The 15,896-nt window shown below is 38.5% G+C and overlaps 1 protein-coding gene across 1 annotated transcript in view; it reads right to left on the bottom strand.

Moving 5' to 3' along the window:
- Positions 1-15,896, bottom strand: part of ZGRF1 (zinc finger GRF-type containing 1) — a 92,743-nt gene that overhangs the window by 24,143 nt on the left and 52,704 nt on the right. Inside the window, exons 18-21 of the mRNA XM_034672113.1 lie at positions 14,910-15,053; positions 12,603-12,717; positions 5,873-6,132; positions 3,897-4,056 (exon numbers count right to left, since the gene is read on the bottom strand). Coding sequence (XP_034528004.1) covers positions 3,897-4,056; positions 5,873-6,132; positions 12,603-12,717; positions 14,910-15,053 — 679 coding nt within the window. The remainder of the gene's footprint in view (positions 1-3,896; positions 4,057-5,872; positions 6,133-12,602; positions 12,718-14,909; positions 15,054-15,896) is intronic.

Here is a 15,896-nt window from a genome sequence, read left to right as displayed (position 1 = left end):
GTAGGAGAAGAAAGGGATAAAGAAAGGGGGGGTAATCAGAAGGGGGAATGAAGCATGAGAGACTATGGACTCTGAAAAACAAACTGAGGGCTTCAGAGGGGGAGGGGGGTGGGGGAATGGGATAGGCTGATGATGGGTAGTAAGGAGGGCACGTATTGCATGGTGCACTGGGTGTTATACCCAACTAATGAATCATCAAACTTTACATCAGAAACCAGGGATGTACTGTATGGTGACTAACATAATATAATAAAAATACTATTATGGAAAAAAAAATTAAAAAAAAAACCCAAAGCAAAGACTGAATGGGAGAAAAAAAAAAAAGATGTGGTCCATATATAAAATGGAATATTACTCAGCCATCACAAAGAATGATTACACAACATTTGCAGCAACATGGATGGGACTGGAGGAGATTATGCTAAGTGAAATAAGAGGAGAAAGACAATTATCATATGGTTTCACTCATTTATGGAACATAAGAAATAGAAGGAAGATCGGTAGGAGAAGGAAGGAAAGAATGAAGGGGGGGTAAACAGAAGAAGGTATGAACCACGAGAGACTATGGACTCTGGGAAACAAACTAAGGGCTTCAGAGGGGAGGGGGGTGGGGGATTGGGATAGGCTGGTGATGGGTATTAAGGAGGGCACATATTGCATGGAGCAGTGTTATACGCAAATTATACGCAAATAACGAGTCCTGGAACACTACATCAAAAACTAAGGATGTACTGTATGGTGACTAACATAATAAAAAATAATTATTAAAAAATAAATAAAAATTAAAAAAATTAAAAAGTACATTTCATTTCTACTCAAGAAACTCCCTGTACCATCCTGTCCATTACAGTCAGAGTACAGTGTCCAAATGCAGTGCTAAATGTTATTTTAATGTGAAGAAATGTGTGAGTCTAGCCTATATGAGGTTGAGGTATATATCCTAATTATAGATCCATATTTCTCAGGTCCTTATCAGAGGCTTAAACACTGAAGAATTTCTCCTAAATGTTTTAGTATTCAGTACTTAACTTCCTTCTTCATTCTAAGTTTATGATTTTTCTAACTTTTCTAACAGGCTACAGTTAAATTTTCATCTCAAGCTGAGCAATCTAAAACTTTTTCCTGTTTAGCCCCCAAGTTACTCCTCATTATCTTGAATCAAGAAATATATTCAGTCTCTGTTTTAGATTACTTAGAGTGTACACTGGCAGATCCTTTCTGAAGGACAATTTTGAAAAATATGTTAGGAAGCTTAAAAATATTTTTATCTTGGGGTGCCTGGCTGGGTCTGTCTGTTGTAAGCATGCAACTCTTGATCTCAGGGTTGTGAGTTCAAGCCCACACTGGTCACAGAGCTTACTTAAAAGAAAAAAAAGTTTAGGGACTCCTGGGTGGCTCAGTCAGCTAAGCACTGACTATTGATTTCGGCTCAGGTCATGATCTCAGGGTCATGGGATTGACCTTGAATCTGGCTCTACATTCATTGCTCAGTGTGGAGCCTGCTTAAGATTCATTCTTTCCCTCTTCCTCTGACCCTCCCCTACCCCCACGCACACAAACATGTGTGTGCTCTTTCTCACTCTCTCAACTAAATAAATAAATCTTAAAAAAAAAAGGTTTATATCTTTTATTCTAGGCTTAAGACTTTTTCCTAAGGAAACAATCAGAAATGGACAGATTTATATTTAAGGATTCTTATCACAATATTATTTATAATGACAAAAATGTGAAAAAAGTTTACTGATCAAAAATTGCTTAATTAGGAGTGTCTGGCTGGCTTAGTTGGAGAAACGTGGGACTCTTGATCTCATGGTCCTAAGTTCAAGCCCATGTTTGGTGTAGAGATTACTTAAGTAAATAAAACTTTAAAAAAATTGCTTAAAGTATAAACAGATCATTGAATATGACAGAGCTAAGAAAATTATATTATCTAAGAAGATTTGATACAATAAATAATTTAAGATTTTATTCATTTTAGAGAGAGCAAGAGCAGGGCAGAGGGAGAGGGAGAAAGAACCTGAAGCAGAATCCGCACTAAGCGCAGAGCCCCACGTGGGGCTGGTTCCCACAACCCTGAGAGCGTGACCTGAGCTGAAACCAAGAGTCAGACGTTCAACCAACTGTGCCACCAAGGCGCCCCAATACTTAATCTTTATGTGAAAAAAACAGGATACAAAATAGTACATTACGTTGAATGCTAAGTTTGGCAAATAAATGAGTATGTGTGTATGCATAAAAAATCTGTAAAGAAATATATTATCTGTGGAGTCTGCATATTTTCCACCTTAAGCATTCATTTATGTAATTATAAAAGTCAATTTTTAAAAAGCCGACACATTTTGGGGGCACCTGGGTGGCTAAGTCATTAAGCGTCTGCCTTCAGCTCAGGGCATGATCCCGGTATTCTGGGATCGAGCCCCGCATCAGGATCGTCCACTGGGAGCCTTCTTCCTCTCCCACTCCCCCTGCTTGTGTTCCCTCTCTCACTGGCTGTCTCTCTCTCTCTGTCAAATAAATAAATAAAATCTTAAAAAAAAAAAAAAGAAAGCCTACACATTTTGAAATAATGAGTTATTTCTCCTAATCAAACTTTGTCATTTATGTCAAAATTCAGATCATTAAACATTGGGATATTGGTAAAATATGTAATATTTTCTTTGCATTTAAAAAAATTATTTTAAGATTGTATTTATTTTATTTTAGAGAGAGAGAGAAAGAGAGAGAGGGCGAGCTAGTGGGGAGAGGGGCAGAGGGAGAGGAACAAGCAGACTCCACATTGAGGGCAGAGCCCAAGGCAGGGCTTGATCTCATGACCCTGAGATCATGACCTGAGGGGAAACTAAGAGTCAGACACTTAACTGCTTAATTGAGCCATACAGGTGCCCCATTCTTTGCATTTTTAATAAAACCTTACGGTCACAAAAATTTTATACCTGCAGGACAGATTGTGATTGCATTCCTTGGATCCCTCTTATTAAAGTAAAAAACTTAATTTGACTAAACTGATCAGCTCTTTTACTAGTATATGTTCATACAGACAGGTATATAAGAGAACGACCTGTAAGTTCTGCAAGTTGAGCCTGCTTCTAAGGTTTTTGAGTCAGAGACAAAGGACTTTTGTTCATGGCTCGGGAAACAGTATAGGCGTCCACAAATATGCACTCATTTCCCTTGGTCCTCAAGTCCAGTGGAAAGACACAGAAGGTCCAGATGGATGCCTGCACATGCAATGTGTTGAGCTGCAGAAAAGGAACACTGAACTTGGAGAGCCGCTATTCTTATAATGATCAGTAAGCAAACCTGATCTTTGTCCTGGAGGGAGACACTACCGTCCGTCAAGGTTGCCTGCTGCAAATATAACACTGAGAAATGCCTTGGGTAACAGTGGCCAGGGCCCTGCCTCCTTAGCATCCCAGTAGGGATGCTCAGGGTGCCAAAGCAGATTGACTTCCTCAACAATATACCTTTTAACCCTACATGTTCTTCATTGAACTTAATTTTAATGTGAGTATCCTATCTTTGTGCCAAAATTGTCAGGTTTGGTATTTGATTTTATCCTACTTACAACCTAATATGTTAGTTTATTATTTTTTCATTAATGCTGGCTCTTGAGTCAGAGATCAAGGCCTTGAACTTTTGACATACCCAGCAAAAATGTGCATAGACACTCAGGGCCTATGATGGATTGCCTCTCTCAACAAAAAACCTAAAATATTAACCACTTAGGGGGTGCCCGCTTGGCTCCATCAGAGGAGCATGTGACTCTTGATCTTGGGGTCCTGAGTTTGAGCCCCACGTTGGGGGTAGAGATTACTTAAATAAATAAAACTTTTTAAAAAATTAAAAATAAAATAAAATAATAAAACAGTAGCTACTAATACACTAGTCATACCTACCCAAGAAGTACTCTGTCCACAGCTACATTAGTGGAAGAAGAAATGAGAAGTTTCCATGGTCTTGCATTTCCAACGGTAGGAACTTCACTCTTCTCAAACAGCTGTACAAAAAACAAAATCACCACTGCCAGCAAATAACTCTTTCCTGCTCCAAAAACACCTAATTATTTGGAAGGAAGGGGGAAAAAAATAAAGGCAATATCATAAATAAATTTCTGAAAGCACAAGAAACATTTCATCCATTTGCCTTCCTCTCTCCTTTGTTTTATTTATGCAAAAAACATTCATTAAGTGACCACTATGCGCTTAGCACAGGGGTAAGTAAATAGATAACCAAAGACCTCCACATTTAATGAGACCCTAGTCTACTTAGGAAAAAAGACAAAGTAGAGAAACAATGATAAAATAATACGGTAAGTAACACTGTTCTGGTATCAAAAAAAGAACATTCCTTTCTGCTTTGGTGGCGATGCGAATGTTTCCTAAAAATAGGAAGTAGCAGAACTAAGCCTTCCGGCATAAGATATCCAGACTGCTTAAAGAAAGGGTCATTCTAGGCAAAGGCACGACAAAGTAGATGTTAGCTATTTCTATACAGCCTGTAGCAAATAGGCAAGAGACGAGGCTGACAAGATAGGCAAGAAGAAAAATCATAAGAGTTCTGCACGGTACGGCTAGAAAGTTTAAGTTTTGTCTTGTAGGCCAGGGACAGTCACTGAAGGATTTTAAGCAATAGAACTGACTTAGGTGGATTATATTTTGTAAAAACTACTTGAGTGAAAATATTAAGAAAGGTAAAACTAAAGGTAGATCAATTAGCAAGTGGTATGACAATGATTGTTACAATACTGTTATAATACTCTAATACATGCTAACTTTCCTGAGTGCCTCCCATGGGCCAGGCACTGTTCTAGGGCCTTTACCGACCAGTTAACTCATTTAATCTTCCAATCCTAAGAGACAGATGCTATTATCAACTCCATGTTACAAGGCAGGAAATTAAGGACATAAGTAACCTGCTCAAGATCATACAGCTAATAAATACAAGAGCCGGGATATATACCTAGGATTGTAGCTCGAGAGCCTACCCTCTCACCGGTAGGTTATAGGAAGATCTGATGAAGGCTTGGATTGAGGGATGCTAGTGGTGTGGAGAGGAGAAAACGGATATGAAAGAAAGGTAGACACCAGAAAGGAAATATCTCAGTGACTGATATGATGAGGGAAGATAAACAGAGAGCAGGAGGAGGATTAAGAGAGTTACTTCATCTGGGGAGAAAGAGTAATCAAGGATGACTCCCAGATATCTAGCTTGGTCAACAGAGTGGATGTGATGTAAATCCTCAAAGTAGAACAAAACAGCTCTGGAGTGGAGATCTGTGAGGGGAAATGAGCTAAAGGGGTGACAGCATCCAGATAGAATTATTAGCTCTAAGAGGGGAAAGTAAAGCTCCCTTATGGGACAGAACCAAACGAGGTTAAAAACAGATTCAAACTTGGGTACACTGGAGGAGGGCAGGATGTTAAGAGGAATTTCTGTTACAAGCTCCATTTCCTGTTTTAGAGGCAAGATCAGTTTCAGAGAGAGTGGGGCAGGGGCCAGGAGAGGTTATGAGAATGAAGGTTTGGAAGAGCTGCTGGGGGAGGATGAAAGAGCGAGCTAAGAATTAATAAAAGGCTCTGCTGCTCAGAGTTGAAGTTCACTCTGATAGTGCAACACGTAGATACCTAGATCACATCTGGATGCTGTGAATAATGAGTGTAATGCTACTCACTCATCAGATACGCTGCCTTATCCCTTTCAGGGTGGCCAGGTCTGCTCTCATCTAACAGTTTACTGAAGTAGGTTCGGATTCAAAATAATCTATGCAGAGTTTTTCTGGAATCTTTTCTGACTAGGAAATTACAAGCAGACTGAGTTCAAAAGCTTATATAACAGTATATTTACTAGAACTGTTAGTTTTCTTACTTCTTACCGTGTATGATCGTGATAGGGAGGGTATGGATTTGCAGTTTCATTTCTTCAACATTTTCATGGGATGCCATCATTTGAGCTATCTGAATTAAAGCTGTAGCTTGATCCTTATTTAACTTGTGAGCCTGAATTAATTCACTAGCTAACTGCAATGTTGCTTCTAGGCTGAGAAGTTCAAATTTTGTGTTGGTATTTGAGAAGGCTGGTGGGATGAATTTTCTCTTATTCACTCTCTTGTTGCTAACTATAGTTGATGAAGACCTAGTAGGAAGGCAGCAAAATAAATAAATAAAAGAAAAAAGAGGGGTTTTTGAAAGAGGTAAATAAACCTATTCATAACTTAACCTTCACTTCATACACATCACAGAGAACATTTTTTTTTAAGGCACAAATGGATATATCCCCAATGTGAAGGAGGGGGAGAGAAAAGAGAACTAACATTTGTTGACCACCGACTATGTGCAGGCACTATGCTAAGCATTTTACATATTATTTAATGTGATCTTAAAAACAACACTAGGAAGTAATCACCCCAAATAGAGATACAGAAATATTAATTTTTTCCCCAAAGAGCACACAGATAATAAGTGGTGTACTGACTTTAAAGCCCATGTTCTACTATACAAGGCTGACTTAGATAATTATTATAGCCTCTATTTCAGGTAATAGTGCAATAAATAAATTGGTTATATTTCTATTTCTATAAAGAATGAATTCATTTCAAAATTAAATAACAAAGATAGATAATAACATAATGGAATCAGAAGGATTTTTATTTTTTACCTAGAACTTCATTATGGTCAGAAAAATGAAACACCACAAGAGAGATCATAAAATTCCAATTAGAAACTAGACTTTTTTTCTTTTTTCTTTTATTATTAACATATAACATATTATTTGTTTCAGGGGTACAGGTCTGTGATTCATCAGTCTTACACAAAACACAGTGATCACAACACATACCCTCCCCAGTGTCCATCAGCCACCCACCTCATCCTTCCCATCCCCCTCCACTCCAGCAACCTTCAGTTTGTTTCCTGAGATTAAGTGTCTCTTGTGGTTTGTCTCCCTCTCTGGTTTCGTCTTGTTTCATTTTTTCCTCTCTTCCCTTATGATCCTCTGCCTTGTTTCTCAAATTCCACATATCAGTGAGATCATTCGATAATTGTCTTTTCTGATTGACTTATTTCGCTTAGCATAATTCCTTCTAGTTCCATCCACGTTGTTGCGAATGGCATTTTTTTGATGGCTGCATAATATTGTATATATACTGTATTACACACACACACATATACATGTGGATATATATCCATTCATCTGTCGATGGACATCTGGGCTCTTTCCATAGTTTGGCTATTATGGACATTGCTGCTATAAATATTGGGGTGCAGGTGTCCCTTTGGATCACTACATTTGTATCTCTGGGGTAAATATCCAGTAATGCAATTGCTGGGTCATAGAGTAGCTCTATTTTCAATTTTCTGAGGAACCTCCATACTGTTTTCCAGAGTGGCTGCACCAGCTTGCCTTCCCACCAACAGTGCAGAAGGGTTCCCCTTTCTCCGCATCCTCACCAACATCTGTTGTTTCCTGACTTGTTAATCTGACCCATTCTGACTGGTGTGAGGTGGTATCTCATTGTGGTTTTGATTTGTATTTCCCTGCTGCCGAAAGATACTGAGCACTTTTTCATATGTCTGCTGGCCATTTGGATGTCTTCTTTGCAGAAATGTCTGTTCATGTCTTCTGTCCATTTCTTTTTTTTTTTTTTTTTAAGATTTTATTTATTTATTTGACAGAGAGAGAGACAGATGCGAGAGAGGGAACACAAGCAGGGGGAGTGGGAGAGGAAGAAGCAGGCTCACAGCAGAGGAGCCTGATGCGGGGCTCGATCCCATAACGCCGGGATCACAACCTGAGCCGAAGGCAGACGCTTAACCGCTGTGCCACCCAGGCGCCCCTTCTGTCCATTTCTTGACTGGATTATTTGTTCTCTGTATTGAGTTTGATAAGTTCTTTATAGATTTTGGATACTAGCCCTTTATCTGATGTCATTTGCAAATATCTTTTCCCATTCTGTCAGTTGTCTTTTGGTTTTGTTGACTGTTTCTTTTGCTTGCAAAAGCTTTTTATCTTGATGAAGTCCCAACAGTTCGTTTTTTGCCCTTGCTTCCCTTGCCTTTGGCGATGTGTCTAGGAAGAAGTTGCTGCAGCCGAGGTCAAAGAGGTTGCTGCCTGTGTTCTCCAGGATTTTGATGGATTCCTGTCTTACATTTAGGTCTTTCATTCATTTTGAGTCTATTTTTGTGTATGGTATAAGGAAACAGTCCAGTTTCATTTTTCTGCATGTGGCTGTCCAATTTCCCAACACCATTTATTAAAGAGACTGTTTTTTTCCGTTAGGTATTCTTTCCTGCTTTGTCAAAGATTAGTTGACCATAGAGTTGAAGGTCCATTTCTGAGTTCTCTATTCCGTTCCATTGATCTATATGTCTGTTTTTGTGCCAGTACTATAGCCTTGATGATTACAGCTTTGTAATGGAGCTTAAAGTCCGGTATTGTGATGCCATCCGTTTTGGTTTTCTTTTTCAATATTCCTCTGGCTATTCGGGGTCTATTCTGGTTCCATTTAAATTTTAGGATTATTTGTTCCATTTCTGTGAAAAACAGTTGATAGTATTTTGATAGGGATTGCACTGAATGTATACATGGTAGCATAGACACTTAAACAATATTTGTCTTTCAATCCATGAGCATGAAACATTTTTCCATTTCTTTGTGTCTTCCTCAATTTCTTTCATGAGTATTCTTTAGTCTTCTGAGTACAGATTCTTTGCCTCTTTGGTTAGGTTTATTCCTAGGTATCTTAGGATTTTGGGTGCAATTTTAAATGGGATCTACTCCTTAATTTCTCTTTCTTCTGTCTCATTATTGGTGTATAGAAATGCAGCTGATGGGGCGCCTGGGTAGCACAGCAGTTAAGTGTCTGCCTTTGGCTCAGGGCGTGATCCCGGCGTTCTGGGATCGAGCCCCACATCAGGCTCCTCCACTATGAGCCTGCTTCTTCCTCTCCCACTCCCCCTGCTTGTGTTCCCTCTCTCGCTGGCTGTCTCTAACTCTGTCGAATAAATAAAATAAAAATCTTAAAAAAAGAAATGCAGCTGATTTCCGTGAATTGATTTTATATCCTGTCACTTTACTGAATTCCTGTATGAGTGCTAGCAGTTTTGGGTGGAGTCTTTTGGGTTTTCCACATAAAGTATCATATCATCTACAAAGAGTTTGAGTTTGACTTCTTCTTTACCAATTCGGATGCTTTTTATTTATTTTTGTTGTCTGATTGCTAAGGCTAGGATTTCTAGTACTATGCTGAATAGCTGCGGTGATAGTAGACATCCCTGCTTGTGTTCGGATCTTAGGGGAAAAGTTCTCAGTTTTTCTCCATTGAGAATGATATTCAGTGTGGGTTTTTCATAGATGGATTTTTTTGATATTGAGGTATGGATCCTCTATCCCTACACTGTGAAGAGTTTTAATTAAGAAAGGATGCTGTACTTTGTCAAATGCTTTTTCTGCATCTATTGAGAATACCGTATTGATCTTGACCCTTCTTTTATTAATGTAGTGTATCACATTCACTGATTTGTGGGTGTTGAACCAACCTTGCAGCCCAGGAATAAATCCCACTTGGTTGTGGTAAATAATCCTTTTAATGTACTGCTGGATCCTATTGGTTAGTATTTTGGTGAGAATTTTTGCATCCATGGTCATCAGGGATATTGGTCTGTAATTCTGCTTTTTGGTGGGGTCTTTGTCTGGTTTTGGGATCAAGGTAATGCTGGCCTCATAAAATGAGCTTGGAAGTTTTCCTTACATTTCTTTTTTTTGGATAGTTTCAGAAGAACAGGTATTAATTCTTCTTTAAATGTTTGGTAGAATTCTCCTGGGAAGCCATCTGGCCCTGGGCTCTTGTTTGTTGGGAGATTTTTGATTACTGCTTCAATTTCCTTGCAGGTTTTCTATTTCTTCCTGGTTCAGTTTTCATAGTTTATACATGTCAAGGAATGCATCCATTTCTTCCAGATTGTCTAATTTGTTGGCATATAGTTGCTCATAATATGTTCTTATAATTGTATTTCTTCAGTGTTGGTTGTGATCTCTCCTCTTTCATTCATGATTTTATTTATTTGGGTCCTTTCTCTTTTCTNTGATTTTATTTATGTGGGTCCTTTCTCTTTTCTTTTTGGTAAGTCTGGCCAGGGGTTTATCGATCTTATTAATTCTTTCAAAGAACCAGCTCCTAGTTTCATTGATCTGTTCTACTGTTCTTTTGGTGTCTATTTCATTGATTTTTGCTCTGATCTTTATTATTTCTCTTCTCTTGCTGGGTTTAGGCTTTATTTGCTGTTCTTTCTCCAGCTCCTTTCAGTGTAGGGTTAGGTTGCGTATTTGAGACCTTTCTTATTTCTTGAGAGAGGACTGTATTGCTATATACTTCCCTCTTAGGGCCACCTTTGCTGCATCCCAAGGATTTTTTTTTTTTTTTAAAGATTTCACTTATNATTTGACAGAGATAGAGACAGCCAGCGAGAGAGGGAACACAAGCAGGGGGAGTGGGAGAGGAAGAAGCAGGCTCATAGCAGAGGAGCCTGATGTGGGGCTCGATCCCATAACGCCGGGATCACGCCCTGAGCCGAAGGCAGACGCTTAACCGCTGTGCCACCCAGGCGCCCCTTTTTTTTTTTTTTAAAGATTTTATTTATTTATTCGACAGAGATAGAGACAGCCAGTGAGAGACGGAACACAAGCAGGGGGAGTGGGAGAGGAAGAAGTAGGCTCATAGCAGAAGAGCCTGATGTGGGGCTCGATCCCACAATGCCGGGATCATGCCCTGAGCCGAAGGCAGACGCTTAACTGCTGTGCCACCCAGGCGCCCCATCATGAAGTTTTTTCAATTCTTCTTTAATTTCCTGGTTGACCCATTCTTTCTTTAGTAGGATACTCTTTAGCCTCCATCTATTTGAGTTCTTTCCAACTTTCCTCTTGTGATTGAGTTCAAGTTTCAAAGCATTGTGGTCCGAAAATATGCAGGGAATGATCCCAATCTTTTGGTATAGCTGGAGACCTGATTTGTGACCCAGAATGTGATCTATTCTAGAGAATGTTCCATGTGCACTAGAGAAGATGTGTATTCTGTTGCTTTGGGATGGAATGTTCTGAATATATCTGTGAAGTCCATCTGGTCTAGTGTGCCATTCAAAGCCCTTATTTCCTTCTTGATCTTTGGTTAGATGATCTGTCCATTTCAGTGAGGGGTGTGTTAAAGTCCCCTACTATTTTTGTATTATTGTAGATATGTTTCTTTGATTTTGTTATTAATTGGCTTATATAATTGGCGGCTCCCATGTTAGGGGCATAAATATTTACAATTGTTAGGTCTTCTTTTTGGATAGACCCTTTAATAGTGTCTTTCCTCATCTCTTATTACAGTCTTTGGTTTAAAATCTAATTTGTCTGATATAAGGATTGCCACCCCAGCTTTCTTTTGATGTCCATTAGCATGGTAAATTGTTTTCCACCCCCTCACTTTAACTCTGGAGGTGTCTTTGGATCTAAAATGAGTCTCTTGCAGACAGCATATCAATGGGTATTGCTTTTTTATCCAATCTGATACTCTGTGTCTTTTGATTGGGGCATTTAGCCCATTTACATTCAGGGTAACTATTGAAAGATATACTTTTGGGCTGTCTCTTTGCCCTGTAAGGTGACTGTTACTATATATTGTCTCTGTTCCTTTCTGGTCTATGTTACTTTTGGGCTGTCTCTTTGCTTAGAGGACCCCTTTCAATATTTCTTGTAGGGCTGGTTTGGTGATCACAAATACTTTTAGTTTCTGTTTGTTCTGGAAGCTTTTTATCTCTCCTTCTATTTTCAATGACAGCCTAGCTAGATAAAATATTCTTGGCTATATATTTTTCTCTTTTAGTACCCTGATTATATCATGCCAGTCCTTTCTGGCCTGCCAGGTCTCTGTGGATAGGGCTTCTGCCAGTCTAATGTTTCTACCATTGTAGGTTACAGACCTCAAAACTAGACCTTTTCTACCATTTTAGTGACTTTAATAGAATATCACTTCCAGGGGCGCCTGGGTGGCACAGTGGTTAAGCGTCTGCTCAGGGCGTGATCCCAGCATTATGGGATTGAGCCCCACATCAGGCTCCTCCACTATGAGCCTGCTTCTTCCTCTCCCACTCCCCCTGCTTGTGTTCCCTCTCTTGCTGGCTGTCTCTATCTCTGTCGAATAAATAAATAAAATCTTAAAAAAATATATTAAAAAAAAAAAGAATATCACTTCCAATATTTTAAAAAGGGGTATGGTACTTGAAAAATTAAAAGTTCTAAGAATAAAGTTAGTATCAATATACATTACTGAATTCAACCTGTAAAAGGATTCTTTTAGATATTAAATAATTTGTGGCATAAAAATACAAATGAATAAAAAAAGTCAACACTCAAAAGAGCCTTAAAATATTATTCCTTGACAAACGGAAAAAATTTACAGTAACCATCCTTTTACTTTTAACTACTGACAAACAGTAATCTCTCCGTCTCTGAAAGATAATAAAAATATTGTTGGCAAAAATTTATGTAATGTACTTTGATTGCATTTTCATATTCACATTTAGTGACATTTTGGAATACCAATGACCCAAAGGTAAATAATGACTTACATTGTTAACAAGTACTGTGTTAGAGGTAGAGTAGCTGGGTTAAAGTTGTCCTGAATGTTTTTCAAAGTGGTCAGCTCTGTGCTAGCATTACAAACCAACAATGCATGGACCACTACTGTAGAGAGAATGCAGAAAATGAACACTTAATGTAATGAAAAATGGATCATAAAAATATTATTAAAAATGTTCAGTTGGATGGCTCAGTTGGTTAAGCATCTGACTCTTGATTTCAGCTCTGGTTGTGATCTCAGGGTTATGGGATCGAGCCCTGTGCTGGGCTCTGTGCTGGGTGTGGAACTTGCTTAGGATTCTTCTCTCCCTCTCTCTCTGCCTCTCCCATCCCAAATGTTCATATAACTCAGAGCTCAGCTACTGAATTTTTTTTTTTTTTAAAGATTTTATTTATTTATTCGACAGAGATAGAGACAGCCAGTGAGAGAGGGAACACAAGCAGGGGGAGTGGGAGAGGAAGAAGCAGGCTCATAGCAGAGGAGCCTGATGTGGGGCTCGATCCCACAACGCCGGGATCACGCCCTGAGCCGAAGGCAGACGCTTAACCACTGTGCCACCCAGGTGCCCCTCAGCTACTGAATTAATCACATAACATAAAATAAACCCTTACGTACATGTGGAGGTCCTTTTATCCATTAAACTACTATACTACCTGCTTATTGATATTTTTTATATTGGTATCCATAAATTGCATAACTTAATTCAAATTTGGACTTCTATATATCAGCTAATGAGCAAGAACAATTGTTCTTTTTTTTTTTTAAGATTTTATTTATTTGACAGAAAGAGGGAACACAAGCAGAGGGAACACAAGCAGGGGGAGTGGGAGAGGGAGAAGCAGACTTCCCACTGAGAAGGGAACCCGATGCAGGGCTCAATCCCAGGACCCTGGGATCATGACCTGAGCTGAAGGCAGACGCTTAACGACTGAGCCACCCAGGCATCCAAGAACAACTGCACTGAGTTAGCGCATGGAGATACTGCTCAACAGTTCCAACTAATTAGCATACCATCTTGTACTGTACAGTAGATTTGTGTAATTTCTGAACATTTTCTTTCATTTCTTCAACTCTTTTATAGAAATATATGGAAAGCATAAGGTTAGAATGCTGATATGGAGAAAACAACTGCAACAAATATGAAAATATCCATATCGAAGTGACAAGTAACAAATGTTTATGTAATTAGGCTTTTACTAGACCAAATTCAACCATCAGGAATTATTCCAGAGATCAAGATGTATAGAGAAATCTATAGATTTTTAGAACTGGATAGGGATTCAGCCTACTAAAACTTTCTTTATTAAGATAATAATAATAATAATAAGGCTGCTAGTCTACTATCTTATTAAAAATTTCTCAAAATAAAAATCATTCCCTTCTGTTCCTCTGCTGGCAAAATCCCTGCAAAATCTAAAAGACCTTCTCAATTAAAAATAAATGATGTGTTTACTAAATGTACCCTATTAGAAAAATAAACCAAAAGAATTAAAAAACCAAGAGAATCAGAACTTGATGTAAGAAATTATTTGAGAAAATTCTTATTTACACTTTTAACGTTTATATTTTAAAAATCAGTTATATAAAAATCAACTTTAGGGCCGCCTGTGTGGCACAGTCGTTTAAGCGTCTGACTCTTGGTTTTGGCTCAGGTCGCGGTCTTGGGGTCGTGAGTTCGAGCCCCCCCATCGGGCTCCATGCCAGCAGAATCTGCTTGAGAGTCTCTCTTCCCTCTTCCTATGCCCCTCCCCCACCCCCTCCTTTCTCTCTCTCTCTCAAAAAAATGGATGGATATTAAAAAAAAAATCAACTTTAACAAAATACTTAAGTGAGGGTTCAAGATTTTATTATATTTTTAGCCCTCTGAGACTTGAACTGCAGAAATATTTATATATTCAACTTTCATACATATTTTCAAGAACACATTGCATACAATAGTAGGAAACAGAGATGGATTTCTTTTTTTTTTTTTTTTTGAGAGAGAGTGTGTGTGAGCTGGGGACGGTGGTAGCAGGGAGGAACAAAGGGAGAGGGAGAGAGAGAATCTTAAGCAGGATCCAAGCCCAGCATGGAACGCCAGGTGGGGCTCAATCTCACAACCCTGAGATCATGGTCTGAGCTGAAATCAAGAGTCAGACGCTTAACCAACTGAACCACCCAGGCACCTGGTGGTGGCTGGCTTTTTGTTGGCCTTAATCAAATAATCCCACACAAAGTTAGCATCCTTGCTCACAAAGCATCTTATGTCTATCATTCTTCTTTTAATATAAATTAATATGGACGTGATAACACTTACCATTAGTGGGCCAGTTAGAAGGGAAATAACCTTTCAAAGGTAGTAGCTCTACCTCATTGATAGATGATGGTCCAAAGAAAGCACTACATGCAATAAAAGTATCCAATTCAAAGTCCAGGGTTTTTGAAACTACCCAAAGATCATCTGAAGAGAAAAAATTTTTTTAAAGAACTCAGAACTATGCTCAAATTCAAAACTACTTTGGATTTCTTACATGCTTAGTTATATATTATTTCTCAAAAACCAAAATTAGTTCTTATCTACTAGATTCCATCCAAACTACGACCTGAATAAGTAACACTTTATTTTCATGTTTTAATGCAATTACTTTTATGTTTTTAAAGTTTTTTACGATTATATTAAAAAACAACATACATAGGGACACTTGGGTGGTTCAGTCAGTTGAGCATCAGCCTTTGGCTCAGGTCATGATCTCGGGGTCCTGGGATCCAGCCCCATGTCAGGCTCAGTGGAGAGTCTGCTTCTCTCTCTCTCCCCCTACCCCTCCTCCCTGCTCATTCTTTCTCTCTCAAATAAAATCTTAAAAAAAAAAAAACTAATGTAAATAAAGCAACATATCATCTAACTCATCTTTCTTATAAAACAAATTTATAGCTATATCAAATTTTCCCAAGGTAGAACATTAGTCTAAAAAGATGTTCTGCCATATAATGGTTTTCATGCTCAAATAAAGTTGGCAATCTGTGGATAGAATACTAGTTCTCTTAACAGACTTCTACTTAACTGACGCTCTAGATTAATTAATGTTCTTCTTTCTGTATAACACACCATCTCCACAGCATACTGAGTACTCACAGCTAGTAGGCTATTTCCACAATACCTGTACACCATTTCTACCACCAGTTGAGCTGACATTTACAAAGAGTCAACTGTATCTGTTCTAAAACTTTTTTATACCAGTTGGATTAGTTACAATTATATAACTTAATCAAGTATTATTTGAACCATTATGAGGATGAAGAAAAA

The sequence above is a fragment of the Ailuropoda melanoleuca genome, chromosome 11, assembly GCF_002007445.2.
Source record: "Ailuropoda melanoleuca isolate Jingjing chromosome 11, ASM200744v2, whole genome shotgun sequence".
In the NCBI taxonomy this organism is placed as follows: domain Eukaryota; kingdom Metazoa; phylum Chordata; class Mammalia; order Carnivora; family Ursidae; genus Ailuropoda; species Ailuropoda melanoleuca.
The sequence above is the reverse complement of the archived record's forward strand: the minus strand, read 5'-3'. Positions and strand labels throughout refer to the sequence as shown.